This window comes from Belonocnema kinseyi, chromosome 2 (genome assembly GCF_010883055.1).
Source record: "Belonocnema kinseyi isolate 2016_QV_RU_SX_M_011 chromosome 2, B_treatae_v1, whole genome shotgun sequence".
Taxonomy (NCBI): Eukaryota; Metazoa; Arthropoda; class Insecta; order Hymenoptera; family Cynipidae; genus Belonocnema; species Belonocnema kinseyi.
The window spans coordinates 97,439,884-97,467,189 of record NC_046658.1 but is presented as its reverse complement, the minus strand read 5'-3'; the positions used below and the strand labels follow the sequence as shown (position 1 = coordinate 97,467,189).

The 27,306-nt window shown below is 29.3% G+C and overlaps 2 protein-coding genes across 4 annotated transcripts in view; one reads left to right on the top strand and one right to left on the bottom strand.

Annotated features, from left to right (window-relative positions):
• Positions 1-5,561, bottom strand: part of LOC117168200 (DNA repair protein XRCC3) — a 28,351-nt gene extending 22,790 nt beyond the window's left edge. Inside the window, exon 1 of one of the 2 annotated variants that reach the window (XM_033353668.1) lies at positions 5,453-5,561. The gene's annotated coding sequence lies outside the window, so the exon portion shown is untranslated. Of the gene's footprint in view, positions 1-5,260; positions 5,323-5,452 lie in introns of those variants that run through there. The other variant, XM_033353669.1, reaches the window with a different exon arrangement.
• Positions 5,562-8,502: 2,941 nt separating this feature from the next.
• The window catches only part of LOC117168038 (E3 SUMO-protein ligase RanBP2), a 59,570-nt gene continuing 40,766 nt past the window's right edge, over positions 8,503-27,306 (top strand). For both annotated transcript variants that reach the window (XM_033353378.1, XM_033353377.1), the window contains exons 1-5: positions 8,503-8,690; positions 14,662-14,887; positions 14,986-15,162; positions 20,057-20,369; positions 22,197-23,534. In XM_033353378.1, the coding sequence (XP_033209269.1) occupies positions 8,619-8,690; positions 14,662-14,887; positions 14,986-15,162; positions 20,057-20,369; positions 22,197-23,534 (2,126 nt within the window). In that variant the 5' untranslated portion in view covers positions 8,503-8,618. The remainder of the gene's footprint in view (positions 8,691-14,661; positions 14,888-14,985; positions 15,163-20,056; positions 20,370-22,196; positions 23,535-27,306) is intronic.

The window sequence follows — 27,306 nt, the reverse complement described above, 5'->3', positions numbered from 1 at the left end:
CATATATGCACATATACATACACACATACATAGATTATTCTAGACACACAAGCCAAACTTTTTAAGAAACTGTATAATTAACTGAGTAGGATGGCTATTTGGGTTACATAAAAAAGTATCCACGCAGAAAGGAGGATACTTTTTTGATTTAATGAGTGATTTTTCAAACGTTTTCCGTTAATCTAGAAATCGAGGGCAAGCCCATACAACATGTTTGATGTCCTCCGTTTCATCTCAACAGGGACATGAGAAGGAGTCTGTAAAGTAAGTTCATTCTGGCAAGGCTATCTGCCAGGCCTACATTTCTATTTTTACTCTCATTTTTTAGGAATATATTAGATGTTCTTAATAGCTAAGTGGAGATTAATTGGAAGAGGTCTGTATGAGGGATTCTGTCATCCAAAGAGGAGCCATCCTTGTAAGCTAGTTTGGCAAGTTTGTCTGCAATCTCATTACCAAAGACTCCCTTATGATCAGGGATCCAGTAAAAGTAAATTAAAATGTTTTTAGATTTAGCTAGATGGAGGAGGTTTCTAATTTTGTGGGTGTAGAAAGAGCTACATTTCAGGTTGTTGAAGTTAAGACAGGAAGAAAGAACACTTCGGGAGTCAGAACAGATAACTGATGGGGAAAGTTTCTCGCTTAGTATGGTATCAAGGGCCTGACAAATGGCTATCGCTTCCGCTGTGAAAATAGAGGCTAGGTGGAAAATTTTATATTTAATTAAAATCTGGAGGGAGGGGCAGGTAATGCCGCTTCCTGTGTGTTGGGTTTCAGTTTTTTTTGAGCCGTCTGTAAAGAAGATGTAATCATCTTTATGGTTGTTTTTTATGAAGTTCCTAAATTCTAAATTTGGATAAGGGCTTTTTTGTAGTTTACGCCCAACTGAAAGTCAATGTTGGGATTTTCAAATTGGGTGGAGTAATTAAGAAGATAATTTATAGGGTTGCTGGAGTAAATAGTGAGAGGAGTATATTTTTTTAAGAAGACGAAAACGTTGAGAACTGGGAAAGCTTGGCGAAGGTTGAGTTTGTCGTTTTCTTGTGTACGCTGGTCTAATTGGTAGAGTAGTTTGAAAAGAGGGTGATTTTCAGTTGAAAAGATTTTTAGGATAAATTTTCTGTTAAGAAATTTTATGCGAAAAAATAAAGGAGGTTCTTTGAGCTCCGCAAACATTACTGGTATAGGGGTGGAAATACGGAAACCTAGAATTAGTCTTAAAACTCTATTTTGTAGTTTGCAAATTTTATCGAACATTTTGGTGTGGTAAATAGACAAGGCTTGACAGCCATATTCTAAAACGCTTCTAATTAGAGAATGGTAAAACATTCGTAAGCCTCTCGGACCTGAGCCCCACCAAGTCCCTCTCAAAAACTTTATAATGTTGATAACTGATTCTAGTCGAAGAATGAGAGATTGGACGTGGGATTCCCAAGCGAGGTGCCAGTCGAAGATAATGCCTAGGAATTTAGTTTCGTGTACAGGGAGGATAATTTGGTTGTCTAGTGTGAGATATACGTCAAATGGGAGGGATTCTTTTTGAGTGAAGATCATCAGTTTGGATTTGTTGATAGATATTTTTAAGTCTCTAGATTTTAGAAAATTTTGAAGAATATCCAAACTTTCTTGCAAGATGTAGACGCATTCCCCCAGATCCCCTGAGGTAAAATAGATAACAATGTCATCCGCATATTGCAAAATTTTACAGAGTGGGTGGAGATGATTGTGTAAGTCCAACATATAAATGTTATAAAGAACAGGGCTTGGTACACAGCCTTGAGGGAGGCCTCTGCCGAATTTATATGGTCCTATGTTTTTATTGTTGACTCTGAAGAATACCTCTGTATCTGAGTTCAGATTTGTAAAGAATTTGCAATATTTCCATGGGACACCCAATTTTTTCATGTCATTGATTAGAATGTCAGGGATGACTCTGTCATAAGCTGCTTGAACGTCCAGAAATAAGGCTGCTGTGTATGATTTATTGACAAATGCTGTGTGTACTTCGGTAGAGAAAATGGCAAGGCAGTCAGCACAGGATCTATTCTTACGGAATCCAAACTGGGATGGGGGAAGGACCAAAGAGTTCTCAAGCCACCAGTTCAGTCTGTTAACTACTAGTCTTTCCATGAGTTTCAGAAAGCAGGATGCCAAGGCAATAGGAAGACATTTTTCCGAATTGGGTTTTCCGATAAGAAAAACTAAGAATTTGTTCCAGTGATCTGGGAAGAAACCACCATCCAAGATTAGATTATATATGTTTAACAGATGTATCCGAATATTTTCTGAAAGGTTTTGAATAATCTGGAAATTGATTTTATCTAGTCCCGGGGAGGATGTGCTTTTAGAGGTGGCAATGGCAAGATTTAACTCCTGAATATTGAAGGGTTCACTCGGGAATCTAGAGACGATAGGGTTAGGAAAGCGATCGGGTTTGGCGTAGGTTGTAACTGGGACAGGAGGCGAGTCCGGGAGAGGGGGGGCAGGGGTAGGTTTGAGGGGGGTGAGCTGTTGTTACAAAATTTGTCTATGAATTTTTCCATTTTTTTACTGTTTCTTGATTAATCGGGGAAGTGAATGGAGAAGGGTTAGTGAGAAGTCTGTGTCGAAAGCCGCGAATCTTATTCCAGATATCTGAGATTCGGGAAGTTGAAGTAATAGATTCGCAAAATGATTTCCAGCCGCAGATTTCGGTTTTTTTGAAGGTTTTTGTGGCTTCAGCTTCAAATTTCTGAAGGCCTAGAAAATTTTTGAAATTGTATTGATATCTATACCTTCCAAGCCTGGCTCTTCTTAATCTCTCCAACCTTGAGCAATTCTCGTTCCACCACGGTGGAGAATATGGATAATCACGTTTTGGGACCTTATCAATTTTAGGACCGGCTATGTGAAGGGCTTTATCAATCGTTTCAAATAGATCATAATATGCTTGAAGAGCTGAGAAAGGATTATTGTTATTTTGGTTAAAATTAAAGTTAGTTTTTTCGAGGGTTTCTTGAAAAATATCCCAAGACACTTTTTTTAAATTATACTTGTGTGAGAAGAATTCATAATATGAGCAGGAGATACCAATAGTAGTTGAAATAGGAAAGTGATCACTACCCTTCTTATCCCCTTCTACTTTTCATGAACATAAAGGCTCAAGGCTACCAGAGACCAGGGAGAGATCGATAGCAGATTTCAATTGGTTGGGCCTAGAAAAGTGAGTGGAAGATCCATCATTTAAAATAATCAGGTTGGAAGCTAGAACTGCAGTATTTAATTTGTTTCCAGCTGGGCAGGCATTGTCACATCCCCAGGACTGATGATGGCAATTGAAATCTCCGCCAATAAATACTACTGGGAAAACATCAGAGAATGAGTCAAAAAAGGAGTTCCAGTTTATGGCGTTAGCTGGAGTTCTAGGATGTCTATAAATATTAATGATCAATAATTCGCCCCAACTAGAGGGAACAAAAATAGCGAGGGTGTCTAATTGGTTAGGAATTTCAGCAATTTTTGATTCAGAGAAAACAATATCATTTCCAATAGCAATGATAAGACCACAACCAATATTGATAGGGCGGTCTTTTCTAATAATGTTAAATTTCCGTAGGAAAAAATGATTTTTACCTTTAGCGAGGTTTCATTTAATAAGATGATATCGTAGTTGTGAATAATTCTTTCCAAAGACCCTTTTTTATGGATTATGCCACGGCAATTCCATTGCAGAATTCTTAATTTTTCTAGATTACCCATTATGGATAAACAAAAGAGTTTTAAGAGGTCGAGGTAGTGGTAATCGGATTCTGGTTATTTAGCAGAGGGCTATTGTATTGGCCTAAAAGTCCACTGCTAAGAAGAGACAATTGAGGAGCAAAGCGTTGGAGAAGATTCATAAGAGATGAAATCATTTATCTGAGGTCTTGGTTTTGAAAATCGATGGAGGAGGGAGGAGGGGAAGGAGTCGGGAAAGGGGAGTTAATGGGAAGGCCTTGTAAACAGACACCATTTCCGAAAGGACTAGAAGCACGAGAGTAAAAATGAGAAAAGGATTTCGATTCAGATTTTGTTTGCCATTTCCTATGTGAAAACGGAGGGGAGAGTGGGGTTGTTGTTCTAGAGTGGGAGGGGGCTTTTTTAGCAGCTTGGCTATATTTTTGAGAGAATTCAGGACCGAAAGAGATGGAGTCAACATCAGCTTCTCCTAAAGATGGAAAGTTTGAGAAATTAAACAAAGGTGAAGAAGAATCTAGAGAGGATTTTAAGTGAGCGGCGATGGCAGAGTCAATATTTTGGGATCCCTGGGGGGATGATTTTTCTCTTTTGTAGAGAAAGGCGGCTTTTTTTACACTGATATCGTGTAGTGCAGAAATTCTGCGGATTTCCTTCTCATCGACGTATAGAGGGCACTGCTTGTCAACAGCACAATATGGGCCTTTACAGTTAATGCAGAGGGGAGATGAGGTTCCATTAGGGCAGTTTTGGTCTTCATGAGGTTTTTCCCACAGAATAGACATCTTGGGTTCTTGCACTGGGCTTTCACGTGAACATGTCTAGCACAGCCGTAGTAGAGTTTTGGAGGAAGGATTTAGGGAGAGACCTTATATAGGGTGTAATAAAATTTTATATCCTGGGAAGTAGTTGTCCATCGAAAGTGACCAAAACGGTTTTTAAAGGAACAAGGTTACCTGTTTCGTCCTTCTTCGATAATCTGGAAGCCTTCAGAATTGGAATAGGGGAGATAGCGTTAGCTTTTAGCTCATCCATGGTAAGGTCTGTAGGAATTCCCTTAATGACGCCAGTGCGAGAGAAACCCTGTAGTTGGGAATGAATGCGTTAAGCCTGGGGCAAATTGAGTGCAGGTTATCGACTATGCGGTTCGCGTCTTCACCCCGAATTGCAAAAAACGGTAAACCTGCTCCTCCTGATTTGTGTAGGCTTTTACCTACGTTACACGGGTCCATAGGATTTTCTTCTCCGGAATCAACTTCGATAGAGTAGGGGCCTTTTTTGGAGCGAGAGTATCTGTTCTTGAGTCTAGGCGACCGAAAGGAGTTTGGGGTTGAGTTCGACTCGGTGTGTCTAACCTTGGTGGTAAGTGGGTTGCTATTTTCTTGAATTCCATGGCTTTTTCTTTTTGAATCAAGACTCGATTTAATAGCAGTGGAGGGATGATTTTGATTAGAAGGGTAAGAATTGAGAGAGCCCTCGATCTCTTTTGGAGCCTGGTTAAGGGTCTCCTGATTTAGGAAAGAAGTTTCATCATTAATTTCCATACCTTCATCAATTAAGGCATTGTGATGGTTATGGATTCCAGACTGCGTGCAGCTAAACTCAGCTTGTAGGCCTTCTATGCCCAAGTTCAATACATCTTGGTTAATTTCACCATCCGCAATGTCCCCGTCAACGGACCCCATGCTCCGAAAAACACGCAGGTCGCAAGCGGCCGGCATTACAGCGAAACACCCACCTGAACTCTGTAAGAAGATAACAGGAACCAGAACAAAACAAATTCAATCCTTTAGTAGCGAAAGCTTTCTTTCTACAGAAAATAAGACAGCAGGACACTTCAATCTTTTTCACCGGCACTTTTTTTGAAAAACACCCTTTTAACCTCAACCGGCATCGACATTCAACCTTCCCTAACAAAGTCGCCCTCTTAACTTGACCCCGCAACTGTCCTAAGTTGATTAGTTCTTAATATCTCCAACGCGGCGCTAATTGTTCCATCACTCCCTGTTTTTATATAGAAAGCAATGGGAAAAAATCACTTTTTTAGTTTTTTAGATAGCAAAATATTATTTTCATGCGAAAAATTCTTGAAATTAAAACAATGTTACTCATTTAACATTTCAAAATAGTTCTCCAATAATTTTCTATGAATACTAAAGACAAATATGATTTATATGGTCGTACAATAATCCTGTCAAAGTGGAATATATCTTAGATTTAAATTTGAATGAAAAGTAAAACATGATTCTTAAAGTTTAGTGTCGAAAACAAATTAACAATATTATTAATGGAATGTAAAAAAAAATCCCAGAGAAAAATTTGAATAGTATTAAGTTTAAACTTACCATGTTAATACTCTCGCTTATGAATATATAATGGATATAATGTATTGCTAATTGAATTTAACTAAATTAACATTTGAAACCATTTTATTTAATAATCAGTGAAAAATAAATTTCTTTAGTTGCTCTTTTTTATCATTATATCCTTTTAAGTGTTTAACACAAACATGTTAAAACATTGATTTAGACGTTTTATGAAATTATAATTTATATTTGTTCCTCTGAAACAAATTTTTTTCTCACCAATTTGAATTATTGAATAAACTATTTTTAATGTTCTTTACATATTTTTATGTTGTAGTTCATGAATACAAATTTATTTCAATTTTAATTACATTTTTCTCATTATATTCAATAATGTAAGTACTCCCTAAACCCTCAAATACTAAGATTGAAATTTTATACTATTAAAACTTTTTTCACAAAACTATTTATATATTTTATTGATATGGATGTTATTTACTGCGTTTTCATATATAAAAAGTATTATATTTAACTTTTTATCCAAATTCAAATCTAATATTCTGCTTTACAAAGTTTATTGGGTGATGTTTTAATTTATGTTTTCCATTAGCATTTAGATACATCTTTTCGAAAATTGTTTGAAATATAAAATGAGTAACATTCTTTTCATTTCAATATTTTTTTTATGAAAAGAACATTTTTTTATTAAAAAATAAAAAAAGTGGTCTACTCCTATTGCTTACAAAGCAAAAACGGGAGTGATGGGACATCTAGCGCCGCGCTGAAGATGTTAGGAACTAACCAACTCAGGACACTAAGGGATCGCCATTTTGTTTTCAGATACACAGGGCTGTTGTAAACAACAGCAACGTCAGTTTTTCAACAAATAAATTCAATTTTCATTAAAGAAATGAATTTTAACCTCGGGTTCGTGCTCGTGCTTTTCGGCTTTACACGAGGCTGGTCCTCCAGCAGTGGGACTCTGATACTGTGTCGAAAGTCGAAAATCAAACGGACTTCTTTTTCTAACTATGGAGATAGAAAGAGAGGTTCGTTCGATTTTCGATTTCGAAACAGCATCGCAGTCCCACTGTTCAGCATGTAACAGAACATCTCTGACAGAACCGACTCACCGACACGCTACGTTTGCATGTGTTTCTCCCAGATAGGAGAGTGGTGGGGGCCGAAAAATCTAGTCTAGGCAAAATTCCGCGAAAATTCCAATATAATGCATGAAAAATTGCTTTTTTATATAAACTAATAATCAAATTTCTTAGTTTATTCATAAAAAAAGTAAAAATATCAATCATTTAATTTGAAAATAAAAAGTGTCATATTTTAAGCACGGTCAGTTTTTCCTGCGTAGTTCTGAAATGTATGACTGTCTTTAGTAATTAAAAAATCAGACAATTTATTAAAAATTCATTTTCTTGTTGGAGATTCATCTCTTTGGTTGAAAACTTCACTATTTTTGCGTATGATTCGTTTTCTTTTCGTTGAAAACTACCCTCCATTAAATGTCTTATAGAAACCTATACAAATGGACAAAAGGATATACAGAACCATATATAAAGCCATATAGAAATTTGATCAATTCTTTGTAGCAGTATATATGTTTCTATATCTCATTTTGTCAATTTTTGTAAGTTTCTATAAGGCATTTAATAGATGGTAATTGAACAAAAATAGAACAATTCCATTTTTGATTCAAAATTTATCTTTTTTTTTTAATGATTTATTTCGTTGAAAGAATGATGTATTTTATTGAAAAATCTTTTTTTTTTGGTTGCAAATTTAACTCTTTAGAAAATTAATCTATTTCGGTTACAATTCGTTTGTTTGGTTAAAAATGTAACTATTTTGTTAAATTTTTTGTTGCTGTTAAATATTAAGTTTTTTAACTGAAAACTGAAATGTGCACTTAAATGTTCGGTTAAAAAATCTATTTTTTGTTGTTGTTAAAAATTCAACTTTTTGGTGAAAAATTATTCCTCTTGTATGATAATTCACGTTTTTGGTTGAAAATTTAACTATTTGATTTTTGGTTTTATTTTTATTAGTTGAAAATTCAACTATTCAGTAAAGAATAATGTCATATTTGTGAAATTCAGAACTATGCAAGAAGAACTGACCAGTAATAAAAATATTACATTTTTTGAAACAGAATGACCTGCTTTACTTTATTTGATGAATAAACTACAAACTTTTATTATTAATTGCATAAAAAGCTATCTATAATCTCCCCTATTCTCGACCAATCTCGAACAATCCCGAGAATTTCAAAACCACTCGCTTCCCTCAGAATTCAAATATCCTGCAATGAATAATTCGATACAGTGGAATGTTGAGCCTCGACTAATCTAATTTCCCAAACATCTCTCTCCGGATTGGTGTAGTCAAAATCGGCGGGCATTCGACAAGTCGATAATTGGAAACCGTCTTGATTGAAGTTGGCAGTTCGGCAAAACCGTTTGAAAGAAGATTGCGTGCCGTGCAATGTAAAGTTCGTGTGCCATGCTTTCTAGTATTTTCTATCGTGGTTTGAAATAAAGGTTTTGACAAGATCGCCGCATTTTACGATTGGGAAGGACGCTCATCATGTTTCGAACAAAAAAGGACGTAGATCGCCACGTTCAAGATGTATTTCGCAAGTTAAAGGACGAAAACGAGGTAAGGTTATCCTTCATGGAGGTAAGCCAAAGCCATGTATATAACTCACGTAATGACTATCCACGATGCCGACCTTCTCTCTCAGCTTTTTGCCAACAAATTGTTCCTTCTTCAATACCAAAATTGTACCAAATTTTTTTTCTCTCTATTTTGGATACTCGCTCGGTATCTAGAAACATCTAAATAGCCGATATTCCTGACGTGTTATTTTTTCGCGCTCACCTTGACTCGATATTTCAGAGTCAAAAACGATGATCAGTGATTGAAAAATGAGAAAATGAGTTTGTTAATTTGTTATCCGGAAGCAGGATATTTACTACAGTTCATTCATATTTAGATTAAGGGCAATAGGATTATCATTTCTTTTGCCAAATATATATTTTGAGGTTAGAATTCTCCTTCGCGGGCAACATAATTTCTTTTTTCTCAAGAACTGCTCTATTTTTTACATGTAGTATTGTATACTGTAGGTTAGGGAGATAAACAGATTTGGTCTTGCCAGAAAATGATGCGAGAATAAAAAATTCGATACGGTTTCAGCGGAGCTGATATAGTTATCAAATTGATTTAACGCTATTTTTACGACTTTGTCATGATAATGCAGAAGTTTATCGGGCTTATCTTGTCTAATCCAGGCGGAACTTTAAAATCGTAATTTTTTGTTTAACATTATGCAAAGTAAATATGTATTTAAGGTAATGAGGCTGGAATATGTTTAAAATTGGTGTAGGAATGAGTATATTAGGTGTGGATTTGGATATTAATAGAACATTTTTATTTCATAGTTCATGCGTTTCTGATTCTCATTTAATTTGAATGACTTGCTTTTTTTCTATAAATTATAAATTTTCCTTCAAAGGTATGCCTTTTTTATTAAATTGATTTAAAAATTATATAAATATTTTCAAATATATTCGAGGTTACTTTTGAAAAACTGAAACTTAAGTCCAATAAATTGTTTTTCTTTCTTTTGACTATGAATTTGTTTAGTTTTTCAAGATTTTTGATCAGTTTCTGTTTCGAAAAACAACTAAGCCTTTCAGCAAGTTATGATCCACTTGCTTCTTTTATTGATCTCATTTCCTGTTTCCAAAGTCCCATAATTTATTTAAAATTTTGTAGAACGTAGCAAAACATTCCAGATTCGAATTTTAAAAAAAACTTACAAAATATATAAAAATGGTCTGTTAAATATATAAAAAGAAATTTCTTTTCTAAACAAAAATGGAACTTCAGTATGTGGAAGATCCATCAACTTGAGCTTTAAACTCTTAAATAAATTCTATAAAAGTAATATTTATTTTTCATAGAAACATTAAAATCATATATTAATATATTGTATAATATATTTTTTGTAAATGTAAAAACAAGTCTGCAAAAATTCCAAGTTGAAAATTTATCATTTTTTGGTTTAAAAAAAACTATTCCGTTGAAAATCTATATACTTTGTTAAAAATGAAACAGTTTGATCGACTTTTTTGAATTATTTCTGGCCGAATTCGTTTATTTTGTATTCATAGTAAAAAATATATTTTTTTTTTTTGCTTGATGTATCAACTCTTTAAACTTCTCGTTGAGAGTTCATATATTTTGATATGAATTAAATTGTTTTTGATTCAAAATAAAAATCTTTTTCGGTTGAAATACCAACTAATACATTTTTTGTGCATATTCATCCTTTTTTTTTAAATTCAACTATACTTTCTTGAAAGATTAGTTTCATTAAAAATTAATTTTGACAGCTGAAAATTTAACTATTCATATTAAATATTGTATAATTTTAGTTAAGAACTTGTCTCTTTGGTTTAAAAATAATTTTAAACAAATTAAACTATTCAGTTTTGGTTTAAAAATTAATCTTAGTTAAAAATTAATTTTTTTTTCGTTGAAAATTTATGTATTTAGTTGAAAATTCGTCTTTCGGTAGAATATTAATCTTTGTTAGAAATTCACTTTTTTGGTAAAAATTCAACTTTTCCACGTAAAGATTCATTGTTTTGGTTGAAAATTAAATCCTGTGATTGGAAATTCGTTTTTATTTGAGGTTGACAACTATTCCTCTTAACTGGAAATTTAACTGCTTCATTTTGGATTGAAAAGTAATCTTTTTTAGTTAAAAATTTAACTATTTGTTTGAAACACCGAATTTCAAGTATCAGAAAATAAAATAAAAGCTCCGTGAAAGGAAAATTTATACCTGGACGAACTTGGAATTATCAGATTTTTTCTAGGATTTAAATAGACACCCTGAGTTATTAATTTTGCACTTTAGATCAGAATAATGGAATTTTGAAGAGCGTGTTGGGCAATTTAAAAATTGATTGTTTTTTAAGATTACTTTCAAGATCCTAAAGTAAGAATTCTTCAGTTTTTAAATAATATTTGGACTTGTTTAGTTTTTAACGCTTCAAGTTTGGATTTATTAATTTTGGAAGTTTCTAGTTAGAAAACATATAATTTTCAAAGTTTTTCCAATAATTGAACTTCAAATGTTCACAATATTCCTCGCAATATTTAAAATTATGCTATTCTTTGCGGTGAAAATGTGCTTTTTTGTGTGTACAAAATCACATATTTGAGTTAAACAAATTATCTAATCACTTTAATGTCACTTGATACTACGTGATATGATACTTGTTAATAATATATTAATCATTTTATACATTTCTGTAATTTCGTATAAAAATTATAATTAGGAATATCAGGATAATTTCGTTAGTAAATATTTGAAAATTTCAAATTAGAAGCATTGATACTCTGTTTTATACTTAATAATTTTAGATGTGAATAATAAAGTAATTTCGAATTAAAAAGCTTAAAATTCCAAAATCTTTGGTATTCAGTTTAATATTTAATAATTCTAGATGTAAATAAAAAGGAATTTTGTATTGAAAACTAACTATTGTGCAATTTTAAACATTGGAATCATATTATAGCAATCTTGTTGTGTATTCCTTTTTAAAATTTTCAATTCAATATCTTAAAATTGTCGATTTTTAATGTACAAATAAATAATTTCCAAATTAAAAAATGTTTAATTGGGAAATTTCGAGAATGAATATTATTTCTAGAGGAGGTAAAAAAAATTAAATAAATTGAAATTGAAAAATTAAAAAATGTGTCGTTTACATGAAACTAGATAAACATTAACCTACCTGAAATTGATACATCAGTAATTCAATCAACTGTAAATTTTCCATTTTTCCCTTTCATGAGTATTTTGCAATTATACTTTAATTGGTTGAACTTTGAACATTTGAATTAACAGTTTCAAAATTATTTATAAACTATTTAAATTTACTTAAAATAATTGAATTTTTGCGACTACGATTTATTTCAGTTTTAAATTAAGTTCGGATTCATTTAAGTTGCAACGTTACGAAGTATACATTTTTTAATTTTTAATGTTTCTCATCTTAAATTACTATTTATTTTGAACGTTCTTCTAGGATACTTCAATTTATTGTTTCAATTTAATAATATGTTTTCCAATCAGCTTTAATGTTAAATTATAATCTTTTTAAAAATTAATGTCAAATTCTAGAGTTTCAGAAGCTTTGACTTGAAAAATTCAATTTTAATTGCAACAAATTAATTTCAATTCCTTTGAATTTTTAATGATCCACTGTCATAAATTCGAATTTAAAAATATTCAATTTTTAACGTTTTGATCAATTGATCAATTCCAAACACTTGCAATTGCAAATTGTCTAATTTTAAACTCTTTTATTAGGAATTCACACAAGTTCTTTGAAAAAATCATCTTTTTTGGTCAAAAAATCAACTGTTTTGTTCAACACTCGTCTTTTCTGAGAGCAAATCAATTATTTTGTATTGAAAACTAATCTCGTTGTAGAAATCATCTTTTTTGCCTGCTAATCCATATTTTATGGTTAAAAGTTAATTTTTCTCACTTTAAAAGTCTACTATCATATTTTAAATTCAGAATTCATCTCTTTTTGTCAAAGATTCTACTATTTGGTTGAAAATTTAACTATTTCGTTATAAATTACATTTTTTTTTTATTAAAAGTGCAACTGTTTGTTTGAAAATTAAACTATTTTGGTTAATGATTCAACTACTTTGTTGAAAATTTGTATTTTTTTTGTTGAATTCCACTTTATTCTGTTTAAACTAATAAAATCTTTCATCTCTTTGTTTATAAATTGAATTATTTTGTTGAAGATTCGTTCTTATGTTGTTGAATTTTATTATTTTTTAAATTGAAAATGTAACTATTTCATTTTTTGCTTGAAATTGATACTTTTAATTAAAAATGTATTGGTCTTTTATAATTGAAAATATTCTCAGGAATTCATCTCTTTTGTTTACAAATTCTACTGTTTGGTTGAAACTTTAATTACTTTGTTGAAAATATAACTATTTTCTCAAAAAGTTATTTAACTGTTTTGGAAGAAATGTCGTTTTTTTTTGTATAAATGCATCTTTTTTGATTGAAAAGTAATCTATTTTGGTGAAGAATTCAATTATTTGGTTGAAATTCTTATTTTATGTCCAATTTTTTAAAATACAAAAATCATCTTTTTGCTTGAAAATTCATATTTTTGTTTGAAAATTGATCTTTCTTGATTCAAAATTTGTTTTTATTGGTAGAAAATTCCTCTTTTCAGGTTTCAAAGTTAAATGCTGCCTATAACAGACACAAGACTTCTTAGTTAACGAATCGATATAAGATTTTTCAAAAAACTTCATTTGAAATTTTTGAATAAATCACTCATCTAAATTTGTTTGAAACTTGAAGTTATCTAGATACTTTTTACCGGCGAAACCAAGAGAACATAATTATCGACTTACCTCATTTTGCAATTAAATATTATTAAAAAATGAGCGTTTTTTAACTTTTTCATGAATTATTAGGCATCGCTATAGTATTTTGAATCAGCCCTATATATATGAACTAATTTCAATATTATTTAGCCGAGTTAGAACGATTTAAGTTTTGAAAATGAATTAAATCAAAGAAAAACTTTTATTCGATATTTCGCTTTTATTGTTAAAAATAAACGTGTTATAAAAAAATTCTATTAGGAAAAAGTTTTATTTCCTTATTCTCTACAATTCTACATATTCAAAAAATTCATTTTTCGATTTTGAACATTTTCTTGAACCCGGTGGCTCAATTGTTGAATTTTGATGTATAAATAAAAATTAAATTAAACACCTATTCATTTATGTGCGAATAACCAAATATAAATGTTGCCAGATTTCAAACAAAAAATGAAGAAGTATTTTAAGAATTTTGAAAGGCTTCAGGCGAATAAAAACCGTTTCCTAGGAAAATTGAAAAAGATTTTTTATTTATTTTTTAATGAGTTAAAAGAGAATATTAAAAAGGGTTTCCGAAATTGTCAAAAATGAATCTGGATTCAAAATTATCTTAAAATATGTTTCTGAAAGATTTCAAAAATAATTTAAAATTTGAGTAAATGTAAAACTAGATGTAGATTTTTCAAGATATTAAAACAAATTTTGCAGCTTATTAAGGATGTTAGAACTATATTTAAAATTAAAATAATTAAACTTTGAATTTAAGAAGTGTTCAGTTTATAACAAAAATGAAATCTGAATCTTTAAACTCTACAATTTATAAAAGTTAAAATTGTTTTATTTTGCAGTTTACCTGCATTTAATGTAAAACTGTTCCCTTGAAAAGTGTTAGTAGCTTCCATTTTATACTTGTAAATTATTGAGAATTGGAATAAACCATTTTTTTATTTTAAAAATCTTTTAAACTTTAGTTTAAAACATTTTAAATTCAAGAGTTTCACTTTGATTCCTTGAATTTGCAGCTCAGTTCTTATTACTTGGAATGGAAAAAATGTTGGCGTTTTAGAGTTGGATTTTTGAAAATTTCATTGACCGTGAAAATTGTTTGCGAACCGGGAAATGGCCTGGATTTTTTTCTTTGATTAAAACGACCAGCCTGTATCTTTTTTATTATTTATTACAGAGGAATCTCCGTTGTTACAACATTGCCAAATTGTACTTCCAAGTGCAAGATTATGAAGCTGCGAAGCGGTACGTGTCAAGTTACTTGGAAGTGCGAACAGAGTCTGCAGGAGCGCACAAGCTTCTTGGTCAAATTCTTGAAGCTCTTGGACAGAAAGAGGACGCCCTTTCTCAATACAGAATATCTCTCGAACTCGAGAGCAGACAAGATGACCTAGTTTTAAAAGGTAGACAAGAGACCCCTTGTAATTTCCAATAAATAACTAAGAGCTTTTCATTTTCCTTTGATTATTCAATCAACTAATGACAATTTTCGACATTTCAGTTTGTGAGCTTCTTGCTGATATGGACGTTGGAGTTGACGTTAACAGAGCAAGGTACTGGGTTGAAAGAGCCGATAAACAGTTTCCTCATCATCCCATAGTTTTTCAACTCAAGGAAAAATTGCTGACAGTAGACAAACCCAATAATGACGGCGAAGATCTTAAATTACTTATAGCATGTAAGTTTTAAATTCTCTTAAAATAGGTTTGGCTGCAGGTCAGGGAAAACCTGGAAATCAGGAAAATTTGTTGGTCTAAGGGAAATTACGGATTTTGAGAAAAAAAATTGCGGAAGTCATGGAATTTTTTTGAGTAGCATATTAGTAATTGCCAAGAATTAATGAGGGCTTCATTGTTAGTTGCTTTTTTTCTCAAATTACTTTTTTTCACTTTTCTTTCAATAAATTAAACCATGGGTTAACCACTTTTTAGATGGGTCTATATCGATTTCTGGATTTTTTTAAATTCTTTGAAAATATAGGAAATTTTAAAAGATTCCTGAAAACTTTAACATGTTTAAAGATTTTGAAAGGGTTTCAAAGGTTTTTTAGGATCTTAGAGTGTTTAATAAAAAGTGCGAGGAATTTTTAAGAACTTTAAAAAGTTTGAAGGGATTTTAAAGTATTTGTAATGTTTTAGGGTACTTTAAAGTATTGCAAGAAATATTGAATAAATTTCTATAATTTGAAGGCATTCCAAAGGGTTTTGAAGATATTCGGGTGTTTAAATAAATTGAAAGGAATTTTCACGAGTTTTAAACAGTTTTAAGAAATTTCAGGGTGGCTGCTTGACCGGTAAACCGGGAAATGATCGGGTATTTTACGGGACCGGTGAAAAGCGAGAAATGACGGTGAATTTATTTTTTGACCGGGAATTGTACAAAATTTTTAGAATAAAAATTTTGTCCAACTTTGATTTCAACCGTTTGTAAATAATTTCCTAAATTTTTATTTTTATAAATAATTATATCATTTAGTTTAGAAAGCTTAATTCGAAAATCTTTGATTTAAAAAATTTTCTATTTTAATTTTTAAGCATATATTTTAATTTAAAAAGTTTTAAAATGCAGTTTAAAGGTTAAAAAAAGTTACAAGTTTTTGAAATCAAAGATTTTTTTAATAAAAAGCAGGGTGGCCGCCGGACTGGGAAACCGGGAATTTTACGAATTTTCAGAAGAAAAATTTGCCCAAGTTCGATTTTAGCAGTTTTTAAAATAATTAAAGTGCAGTTTTGAGGATTTAAACAATTAAATATTAAAAGCATTTGAAGTTGAAATTTTTTGATAAAAAACAGTTTTATTTTATCAACTTAAATATAAATAAATAATTTTTAAAATGGATCTGTACTCTCAGTATAGAAATTTGAACAATAATTGATTTGACCAAACGATTCTAGATCCGTTCAAAATTTGAGAATTTCCAGATTGTATGATAAGAATTGAAATTAATATATCATTTATTCCGACCATTTTATTTTTAAATAAAAATTTCAATGATTTATTAATAATATTTTTTTTTAATCAGAGTTTCAGGTATTGCTTTATATTATTTTTCATATTAAATTTAATAAATAGATTTATTAATATATTATTTCTATTAATTTTTTCAGCTATTAAAAAATGTAAACGTGCGTTTTACTATTTTCAACTTAAAAATAAATCCATAATAATATAGTCATAGATAAAGGTTTTTATTAAATTAAAAATATTGTGAGTCTAAATCAATTAATTTTCATCCCATTTAATTTGAAATTTCTTAATGTAGAAAAAGAATAAGTATTTAATATTTAGCAATGTTTCACTGTTCATTTCAGACGAGTAAATTTAAACCAAATATTTGAAAGAAAACAATTCGAAACTGAATTTTTTTACATAGAAAGCTTTGAATGTTTAGATTGTCGAAGAACTTAATCTTTTAGCGCTACAATTTTAATTGTTCTATTTAAAAAGTGTTTCATTCATAAGTGAAATTGTTAAATTTTGACGCATGAATAACAGTTGAACACTTCTTATTCATAGAACAAATTTTCCTACAATTTTCGAAAATCCTGCAAATTAAAAAGAAATCCTTAAAATCTTCCATGTTCTTCTTTGATAATTTTTTTAAATCTCTTAAAATCTTTTTAAACTTTCTGTTACAATAATGTTTCAAAGTGAAAAATCATCTTCAATTTTCTGAAGGATCTTAAGAAAAAATTTTATTCTTTTGAAGTCTTTCACAATTCTTAAAATGATTCTAAATTTTTTGTTTGAAAACTGCAAAAATCTACATTTTATTTGAAATTCCGCTGTAAGTATTTGGAATTATTTCAAGTTATAAATTTAATTCGAATCTTTTTAAAAATTCTAAATATGTCTTAAAATTACTCTAATATTTTTGCAAATAATAAGTGTTCTATTGTTATTTATAAATTCATTTTTTTTTATTTTTAGGATTTTCTAAAAGTTATAGAAAAAATTCAGTTCATTTTGAAATTTATTTTAAAGTTTTGACAAAAAATTCAAAAATAATTTTGAATTTGGAAAAATTTTAAACCACTTCTAGATTTTTCAACATTTTGAAATAAAATTTTAAAGCTTTTGAAGGGTGCCTAGACTATTATTTAAAATAAAAATAATTTAACTTCTAATTTAAGAACTGTTAGGTTGAAAAAATTATTTTTCAATTTTTAATGTTTCCAGCTTAAAATTACTTAAAATAATATAATTTTGAACAATTTTAAAGTTCATTGCTTGATTCTTTAATTTAGATTATTGAAAATGTTAACGTGGATTTATATTTTGGTAACTTAATCTGAATCTTTGAACTCGATAATTTATAAAAGTTCCACATTTTGCAGTTTATTTGAATTTCACTTAAAAGGTTCCACTTTGAATGCTTTCAATTGTTGTTTATTGTTTATTAATTTATATGGAAAAATGTTTAGAATATAGTTTGATTTAAAAAATTTTTTTTTAATATTTTAAAACCATCCAAGGAATTGTCAGTGGCTTTACGAAATTTCAAGGGATTTGAAAGGATTTGTAATATCTTAGGACATTGTTAATAGTTTTTAGAGATTTGAAAGATTTTAGGGCGTTTTAATAGATTCCAAGAAATTTTAAATCGATTTCAATAATTTAAAATTATTTCAAATGATTTTAAAGATTTTAGGATATTCAAAAGATTCCAAAAATTTTAAATTGAGTTTTGAAATATTTTCGGATATTTTAAAAATATTCACATAAATTTTAAATTGATTCCATTAACCTAAAGGGATTTCAAAGAATTTAACTATTAAGGTATTTTAAAATATTCCAAGGAATTTGATCTCATTTAAAAGGATTTAAAATATCATAGGATATTTGAAAGGTTTTAAATTATTTAAAAAAACTGCAATTAATTTTCAGGAACAAGAAAGTAAAGGGTTTTCTAAAGATTTTTTAAGAATTTGAACTATTTTTAGAGTATCTTAAAAGATTCAGAGAAATTTTTAGTTGATTTAAGTAACTTAATGGGATTTCAAGGAATTTAAAATATTTTAGGGTATTTTAATAGATTCCAAGAAATGGTGAATAGATTTCAATAATTTGAAAGTATTCCAAATGCTTTCAAGATTTTAGGATATTTAAATTATTTCAAGGAATTTTACATTGATGTAAGTAGCTAAATGGGAAATCGAAGGATTTGAAATAGTTTCGGATATCTTAAACGATTTGGAAACTTTTTGATAGACTTCAATAATTTGAAAGGATTTTAAAGAATTTTAGGGTATTTTTAAAAGATTCCCAGTAATTATTAATTGATTTCATTAACCTAATGAGATTTTTAAGAATTTAAATTTTAAGGTATTTTAAAAGATTCCAGGGAATTTTGAATAAGTTTCAATAATTTGATGATATTTTTAAGGATTTTTATTTTTTTGGTATATTTAAAAAGTTTTTGAAGCATTTTTAATAATTTAAGGGAATTTATTATATTTTAAGGTATCTTAAAAATCTCCTAGGAATTGCCAAGAGCTGAACACATTTAAGGGATTTCAAAAGATGTTTAATGTTTCAGGGAATTTCAAAAGATTCCAAGGAATTTTAAAGAAATTTCCAAATTTTCTAGAAATTTAAAAAGGTTTGAAATGTCTTAGTGTTTTTAAAAAATAGATTTTAATAATTTGAAGATATTCCAAAGGATTTTAAAGTTTTTAAGATATTCAAAAAGATGTCGAAGAATTTTTAATAGATTTCAATCGTTTTAAAGGTTTTAGGGTATTTTAAAAGTAAGTGTTAATTGATTTCCGTAACCTAATGGGATTTCAAAGGATTAAAAAACTTTTCGGGTATTTTAAAATATTCCCAGGCATTTTCAAGATATCAAAAAAAAAGTGTCAAGGGATTTCTAAAAATTTTAATGATTTTAAGGAGTTTAACTTAAAAGGTTTCAAGATACATTTAAAAGATTCCAATCGATTTTATGAGATTTCCGTGAATGGATTTCAAAAGATTTATTCACAAGAAGTGAGATATTTCGAAGGGTTTCAAAGATTTGGAAGTATTTTCTAATATTTTTTTGCAATTCATTTAGAAATTACTCCGAATTTTTAATAATTTACCCAGAATTCTTTTTAAGTATTTGGAATTCGTTTGAATTCTTCTGAATTCACTGAATTCTACTGAATTCAATGCATTTTATCAAATTATTTTGAATTCTCTAAAAATTTTGTAAATTCATTTCAAATTTACTGAATTCAATTATTTTTTCCATATTTTCTAATGGTTTTTAATTCATTTTTTTTTAATTCACCATGAATTTGAGTTTCATTGAATTCTTCTCATTTCTTTTAAATATCTTTTAATTCACTCTAATTTGACTAAAGTCAATTAAATTTTTTTGTTAAATATAAATTAAAAACTATTTTATTAAATCTATGACAGATTATATAGTAAAAATGTTTCAAGCTTAAAATTGTTTTCTTTAAATATTAGGGGTCGGCGAGAAATCAGGGAATTTAGAAAATTAAGTTTTTTGGCCACCTTGTCTTAAACTATTTCCACACGAAAGGAAATAATCCCAAAATTGATTATATTCGCGTAATTTTCAGCTGAATTATCTGTGAGACCAAAAGATGTACAACTACGTGTCAAATTATTAAAACATTACATGGAGAAAAATAAACTAGACGAGGCTTACAAACACGCTTTCGACGTCGAAGCAACACAAGTCCACAGAGACAATGTTTCTTGGTATCAAGTTTTATGTGACCTACTAACAAAATGCAAATCGCAGATGAAAAAGGACTGGTCCTTTTGGGTTTTTTATATTTCTGCCCTAGAAAGATTCGTTGCCCTTAATCTTAAAGAGCAGGGGAATATTTTAAATAAATCTCTAGCCGAAGCCACTCAAGCAGTATTCAAGTACGTACATAAATAACTATCTGATTATTAATAATCAGGGTGTCTGCCCTACCTGAAAAACCTGGAATTGCCAGAGAATTTTTGTATGTCTGGAAAAACTTGGAAATAACAGATTTTTTTTTTAAGTCAGGAAATATTTCGAACTGCGTGCTTTTTTAATTGCAATATAAAAGAGAATAGGAATGATTCTTCATTTGAAAAAGTAGCTTTATGTCACTGTAATGAACTATTTTGTTGAAAATTCGTCTTTGTTGGTAGAAATTAATCTTCTTGGTTGAATATTCATCTTTTTTTAAAGTTTATTTTTTGGCTGAAGATGAAAATGTATGTTTTTTGGCCTAAATTCATCTTGTTGGTTGAAAATCCATCCTTTTGATTGAAAATTCAACTATTTCGTTGATTTATGTATTTTTGATAAAAATCGTCTTTTTGGTCGAAAATTAAACTCTTTTGTTACAAATTTATCGCTGTTTTTTATTTAAAAATTCTCTTATTTGTTGGATTCATCTTTTTGATTCAAAATTTAAGTATGCTAGTTAAATATTTATTATTTCAGATGAAAATTCATGTCTTTTATAGAAAGTTAAATTCTTTTATTAAAAATTTTCCTATTTGTTTGAAAATATGTATTTTTTAGTTACAAAATTGAACTATTTCGTTGATTCATGAATTTTGTTTAAAATTGTCTTTTTTGTGGGGGGTTGCTCGTCTTGTTCAAAAATTAATACTTTTGATTAAAAATTTAAGTGTTCCAGTTGAATATTGATTATTTCAGATGAAAATTAATCTTCTTGGTAGAAAGTGTAACTCTTCTGTTAAAAATTCTCCGATTTGTTTGAAAATTGGTCCTTTTTAGTTGAAAATTCAACTATTTTCTTCATTTATGTATTTTGTTAAAAAATTTAAGTATTTCAGTTAACTATTGATAATTTTCGATGAAAATTCATACTTTTCATAGTATTTTTTTTGTAGAAATTAATCTTCTTGGTTGAACATTCATCCTTTTGATTGAAAATTCAACTATTTTAGTTAAAAATGTGTCATTTTAGTTCAAAATTCTCTTTCTTTTAGTTAAATATTTAGTATTTCAGATGAAAATTCATCTTTTTAGTAGAAATTGAACTCTTTTGTTAAAAATGCGTCTATTCCAGTTGAAGATTCATAATTTAAGTTAAAATTTCATCACTTAGGTTGGAAATTTTTTTATATATAAAATTAATTTTTTTAACTGAAAATTTAACAAATGCAGTTATTTTTTTTTTGGAAGTAGTCTTTTTTGGTATAAAATTATTCTTTGTGGTTGAAAATTCCACTATTTGACTAAAAATTCATCTGTCTTGTTGAAAATGCAATATTTTGATCTGGAAAATTAGGAATTTGAAGCGGTTCAAATTTAATATAATATCCAGATTAATTTCAGCTAAACATGTACTGTATTTTAAGTCTAAGAAGATAAAATAAAAGTTTCTTTGAATTATTATTTAAATTTCTGGACTTTGGAGACGAATTCAAGAAATGATTGATTATGTTTTGAGTATTATTTAAGTATTAAATTATATTTAGGAATATCTTGTAATAAAATTTGCCAAAGCTTTTTAGATTAAACATATTAATTGAATCTCTAGAATCTGAAACAAAAATTATTTATAATAAATTCACGAAACTGTATGCATATTCCGAAACGATTATACCTGAAAAAAACTTGGGATACCTAGAAAAACGTTGAATTGTCAGGGAATTTTTTCTTCCTTCCAGGAGTTGAGCAGACACCCTATAATAAAGGAACTATCCATCCAATTGATTAATGTACTTACGTTTACTTTCTAGTTTTGATCAAGCTTTGTACGAAGCAAAGTCCCAAAACTTTTCAACAAACCCACTTTTTATGGACAATATGTTTTCACACATGTGGGGACAACTGAACCTCCACATAGCCTGTTTAATGTTACGAAAAACGAAACGAGAACAGGGAAGTTGGGGTGAAACGGGTCGTTTATGTGCACCACTTTTCCTCACCGCACTACACGTAGCACCGGTTGATCCCACATCGCCCTGGGCAGTGCATATTAAAGATTGGAGCAAAAATCAGGTACAAATTTGGCACAAAGAAGGTTCCTACCGTTGCAGTCAAGCTGGCCATGTGCTCCAAGACTACGCGCGGGACGAGCCAAATCGCTTGATGGAGAAAATCGACAAATTTTGCACCGGTGCCTGGAGGGAGCGTATCTTTCAGAGAATTTTTATAAGCCGACTACACTTGCAAATCAAGACCTCTTACTTCTCGTCACAAAGAGTGGCCAATCCGCCCATGCGACTCTGCACGCAGAATGAGCTGAAAAGATTCGACGAGGTCTCAGAAGAGGTCTGGCCGGCGTCGCTTCATCACCAGGTCTGGCTTGGAATCTCGAACCGTCCTCGAGGCAATCAGAAAAACCCTGGGCCTCATCCTCACACAACTTCCCACCTCTTCCCGGAATTACAATTCTCCGCTTATAATTTAAATCAATCGGCACCAGACAGTTTGAGCCGGCTCGATATTGAAGCTTTTCTCAATGCTGCGGTCCTCTGCACCCACACTGCGGTTGAAGAACAGCAGCGAAGTAGTTTTATGAATCCGGAACGACTGCCAACTCTGCCCGCTGATCTCACCAATACACTCTGCACCTCGTATCAGGAAAAATGGTGGGCCTTCGCCTATAAGATGTACCGAAGAATAGACTGGACGATGAATGATCTCGGTGAAATCCGACAGGAACTTCAGCGTGGCTTGGAAGTTGTGAGGTGTATCGGCAATCATGGACTCCATCCCAATATTTTAGTTCATCTTGCCAGGATTTTCCATCACAGAGTGAAAGTTTTGAAAGAACGGAATCCAGAGCACTGTGACATCTCGGCTCTGGAGGTACGCTGCGAGCTTTACTGGTCGGCTGCAATTCCTCTTCTCGAGAGAATGCAAAATAATCAACCGATACGCACTACCAGTCAGAAATTGTTTGACTATCAAGGAAAGGATATGAGTAGTATGGAACTGATGAATGCGATGGAAGAGGGAAGACTGCTTCTTGCTCAAAAGCACGTGCGAGACAAGGAATATGAGCGAGCAATAGATGCGCTACAAGTTCTCAAATGTCCGGAAGCTTCCTTTGAACAAGGCAAAATTTACAGGTAAGGATTTTTCTTTTTCAGTTTTTCACATTCAGGCTCGGGGATTATGCTATTATTATATTATATTATTATATTATACTATTATTATATTATATTATGGAATTTTATCAAGCCAAGAAATCGCAGTGAATTTATTTGTTTTATCGGGAATTTTACAAATTTTTTAATTATGACGTTCATTTGATTGAAAAAGCTTTCTTAATTGAAAATTGAGCTCATGTTGTAAAGTCATCTTTTTTGGTTAAATTTAAACTGTTTTTGATTAAAAATTAAATTTTTGTTTCATTCAGAATTTATTTTTTTTAAATCAAAATTCAATTACTTGAAATATAACTTCTTTTGCTGAACGTTTTTTTTTTTATTGAAAATTTATCTTTTTTGTTGAAAATTCATGTTTTTGGTTTAAGATTCATCTATTCCAGTTGAAAATTCATCATTTTAGTTTTGAATTCATCACTGTAGGTAAAAATTAATTTTTTTAACTGAAAATTATATTATTCCAGTTTCTGTTGATATTTGATTTTTTTATTTCAATATATAACTGTTTGGTTAAAAATTTGTCTTTTGTATTGGAAAATTCAACTAATTCGTTAAAAATTCTTGTATTTTGTTTTAAATTGTCTTTTTTTTGGAAAGGCTCAGTAGTCTAAAAATTGAAAATTTGAAATTTTTTAATTATAAAAAGTAACAATTGTCTGATATGAACAAAAAACTAAACTTTGAATCTTACAGTTTTAATTTTTTGATTTGAAATTATATAATATAAAAGTAAAATTGTTAAATTTGGTGTTAGAAAATATTGGACGCCTAGAAAAAAATCGAGTAAGTTGAAGAGATATTTAAAAGGTCTAAAAAGATTTAAAATTAATTTACAATTGTAAATTATTTCAAATAATTTAAATTAAGTGTCTACGTGTACTGACAAAATCGTGCTATTCGTACCAAAATTTCAGTGCAAATTGCCCACGGTCTAATTAAAAATAAAATATAGATTTTGACAGATGTCGAACCAAAATGCAGAAAAATTGAAAATGATTTTTTATTCTGAAAAATTAATTTTAAGAGAATATTTACAAAGATTAAGAAAGATTTACAAAATTATAAAAAGTGAATTTGGATTTTTTTATTTGGAAGAATTATAAAAAAAACGCAGGAAAAATTTTAGAAGAAATTCGAATCATTTAAAAAGGTGTTAAGTTCTGAAAAAATTTTAAAAATAATCTACAATTTGAAAAAATGTAAAAGAACATGTAGATGTTTCAAGATTTTTAAATAAAATTTTGAAGCATTTTAAGGATTTTTAAACTATTTAAAATGAAAATAATTTAACTTTTAATTTAAGAAGCGTTCAATTTATTTAAAAAATGTAATTGTTCAATTTTTAATGTTTCTAGCTTTAGGCTTTAAATTAACAATTTTTTTATTGATTAATTTCAACTTCAATTAGAATCTTCACTATCTTTTCCCTTTCCTGATTTTTAAAGAACTCTTTTCCTGTGTTCTTAAAAACTTCCCCTTTTTCTTGTATTTTCGTTTCTATATGAACTAAATTAAACACAGTAAGAAAATCTTAACTATTTTTGGCTTAAAGTTGATTGTTTTTGGATGCAAATTCGACTGTTTGGTTAAAAATGGTATTATTTTGTTAAAAATTTATCTTCTTTGCTCGCAAATTTAACTTGTTTTGTTGAACATTCGTCTTTCAGATAGACAATTTTTTACTTTTGGATAAAAAATTCATTTTTCTTGGTTGAAATAGAACAGACTTTTAACGAACTTTTTTGCTTGACATTCAAATATTTTCTTTAAAAAATCGTCTTTTGGCTGGAAAATTTAATTATTTGGTTAAAATTCAACTATTTGGCTGAAAATTCGTCTCATTTGATTGAAAGTTCAACTATTCAATTGGAGATATAACTGTTTGATTGCTAATTAATTGTTTTAAATTAAACTAATGGGTTCTAAATTCTTTTCTCTTAGGTGAAGTATACTTTTTTGGCTGAAAATTCTTATTTTTTGGCTTAAATCGAATTTTTTTGTTTGAAATAAAAACTTATTTTACAGCAAACGACTTTTGGCTTGAATATTCAACTGTTCGGTCTAAAATACAGCTGTTTTCTAAAAAAAACGCCTTTTATATATATATATAAAATTTGTTCTTTCGGATTTAGAATTCGTATTTCTTATATAAAAGTAATGTTTTTTGTGAAAAATTTGTCTTTTTTGTTTGTCATTCAAATATTTTCTGAAAACAGTCGCCTTTTTAGCTTGAAAATTGAATTATTTGGTTAAAAATTCAACGATTTTGTCTGAAGGTTCGTCTGATTTAATGGAAAGTTCAACTATTCAGTTGGAAATATAACTGTCTGGTTGCTAATTATTTAAAAAAAAATTAAACTAATGGGTTCTAAATTCTTCTCTCTTAGTTGAAAACTCATTTGTTTTTGTTTCAAATTCAAACTTTTTCTAGAAAAAAAAACATTTTGTTTTGAATATTAACTATTTGGTTAAAAATTCATCTTGCTTAGTCGAAATAGATCTTTTTTGTTTGAAATTCAGCTGTTTTTTTTTTTAATTCGTCTTTTTTTATAGAAAACTTGTTCTTTTGGATTTTAAATTCATATTTGTGGTATAAAAGTAATGTTTTTGAATGGAAATTCGTCATTTTTGTTTCTCTTTCAAATGTTCTCTAAAAAAAATCGTCTTTTTGACTTAAAAATTAAATTATTTGGTTAAAAATTCAACTATTTGGCTGAAAGTTTGTCAGTTTTTCTGATTGGAAGTTCAACTATATAATTATAAATGCAACTGTTCTTGCTTGATGTTTAATCTCGATTATTTGAAAATTTGCCCAGTTGGTTGAAAATTCAATTATTTTGTTCAAAATTCGTCTTCTTGGATAGAAAATTCGTTCTTGTCGATTGAAAGTTCATCATTTTTCGCAGAAAATTAACTTTTTTTTTGGAAAATTCGTCTATTTTGATTGAAAGCTAAACTATTTGGTTGCTTTTTTTTTTGATAATTCGATTGTCTTTAAAAATTCTTTTTTTTTTTTGGTTCATTTTTTGAAAACTCATCGTTGTAGTTTAAAAAACCATCCATTTGGCTAAAACTTGAAATACCTTTTTAAAAAACCTCCTTTTTCATCATAATCCTCAATAATTTAGTTGTAAATGCAACTTTTTGGTTGCAAATTATTATTTTTGTTTGAATTCAACTATTTTATTGAAAATTAATCCTTCGGTTTAAAAAGTCAACTGTTTTTTTAAACTATTTCACTGTTTAACTTGAAAACTCTACTATTTTGTTAAAAATTCGTCTCTTTTGAATGAAAATTCAACTACTTTTCTGAAAGTGCAGTATATTTCAATTTGAAATTTTAATAATCTAAAGACTTTCATTTTGAATTCATATTCAAATTATATATTCTCAAATTGAAAGCCTTCATTGTTGAGTAATTTCAATTTTTTAAGTTCAAAATGAAGTTTAACAGTTCAGAACCTAGAATCAGAATCCATCAAGCCGAACGACTATTGGTACAAAGTTATTTTTAACACTTAAGTTTATTTTCATTGGGCAAAGAATATTTGATAATCAATGAGAATGATTTATTCTTTATTCCTAAATAAAGTTATTTCATTTATTCAGTTTCTGATGCTGCTTTTTGTATTACGAGGGTAGTTCAATAAGTCCTTAGAATGAAGTATAAAAACAATTTTTTTTTGGTAAATTTTTTTTTTTATTTTTCAACATAATCTCCTTGGAGCTCTAT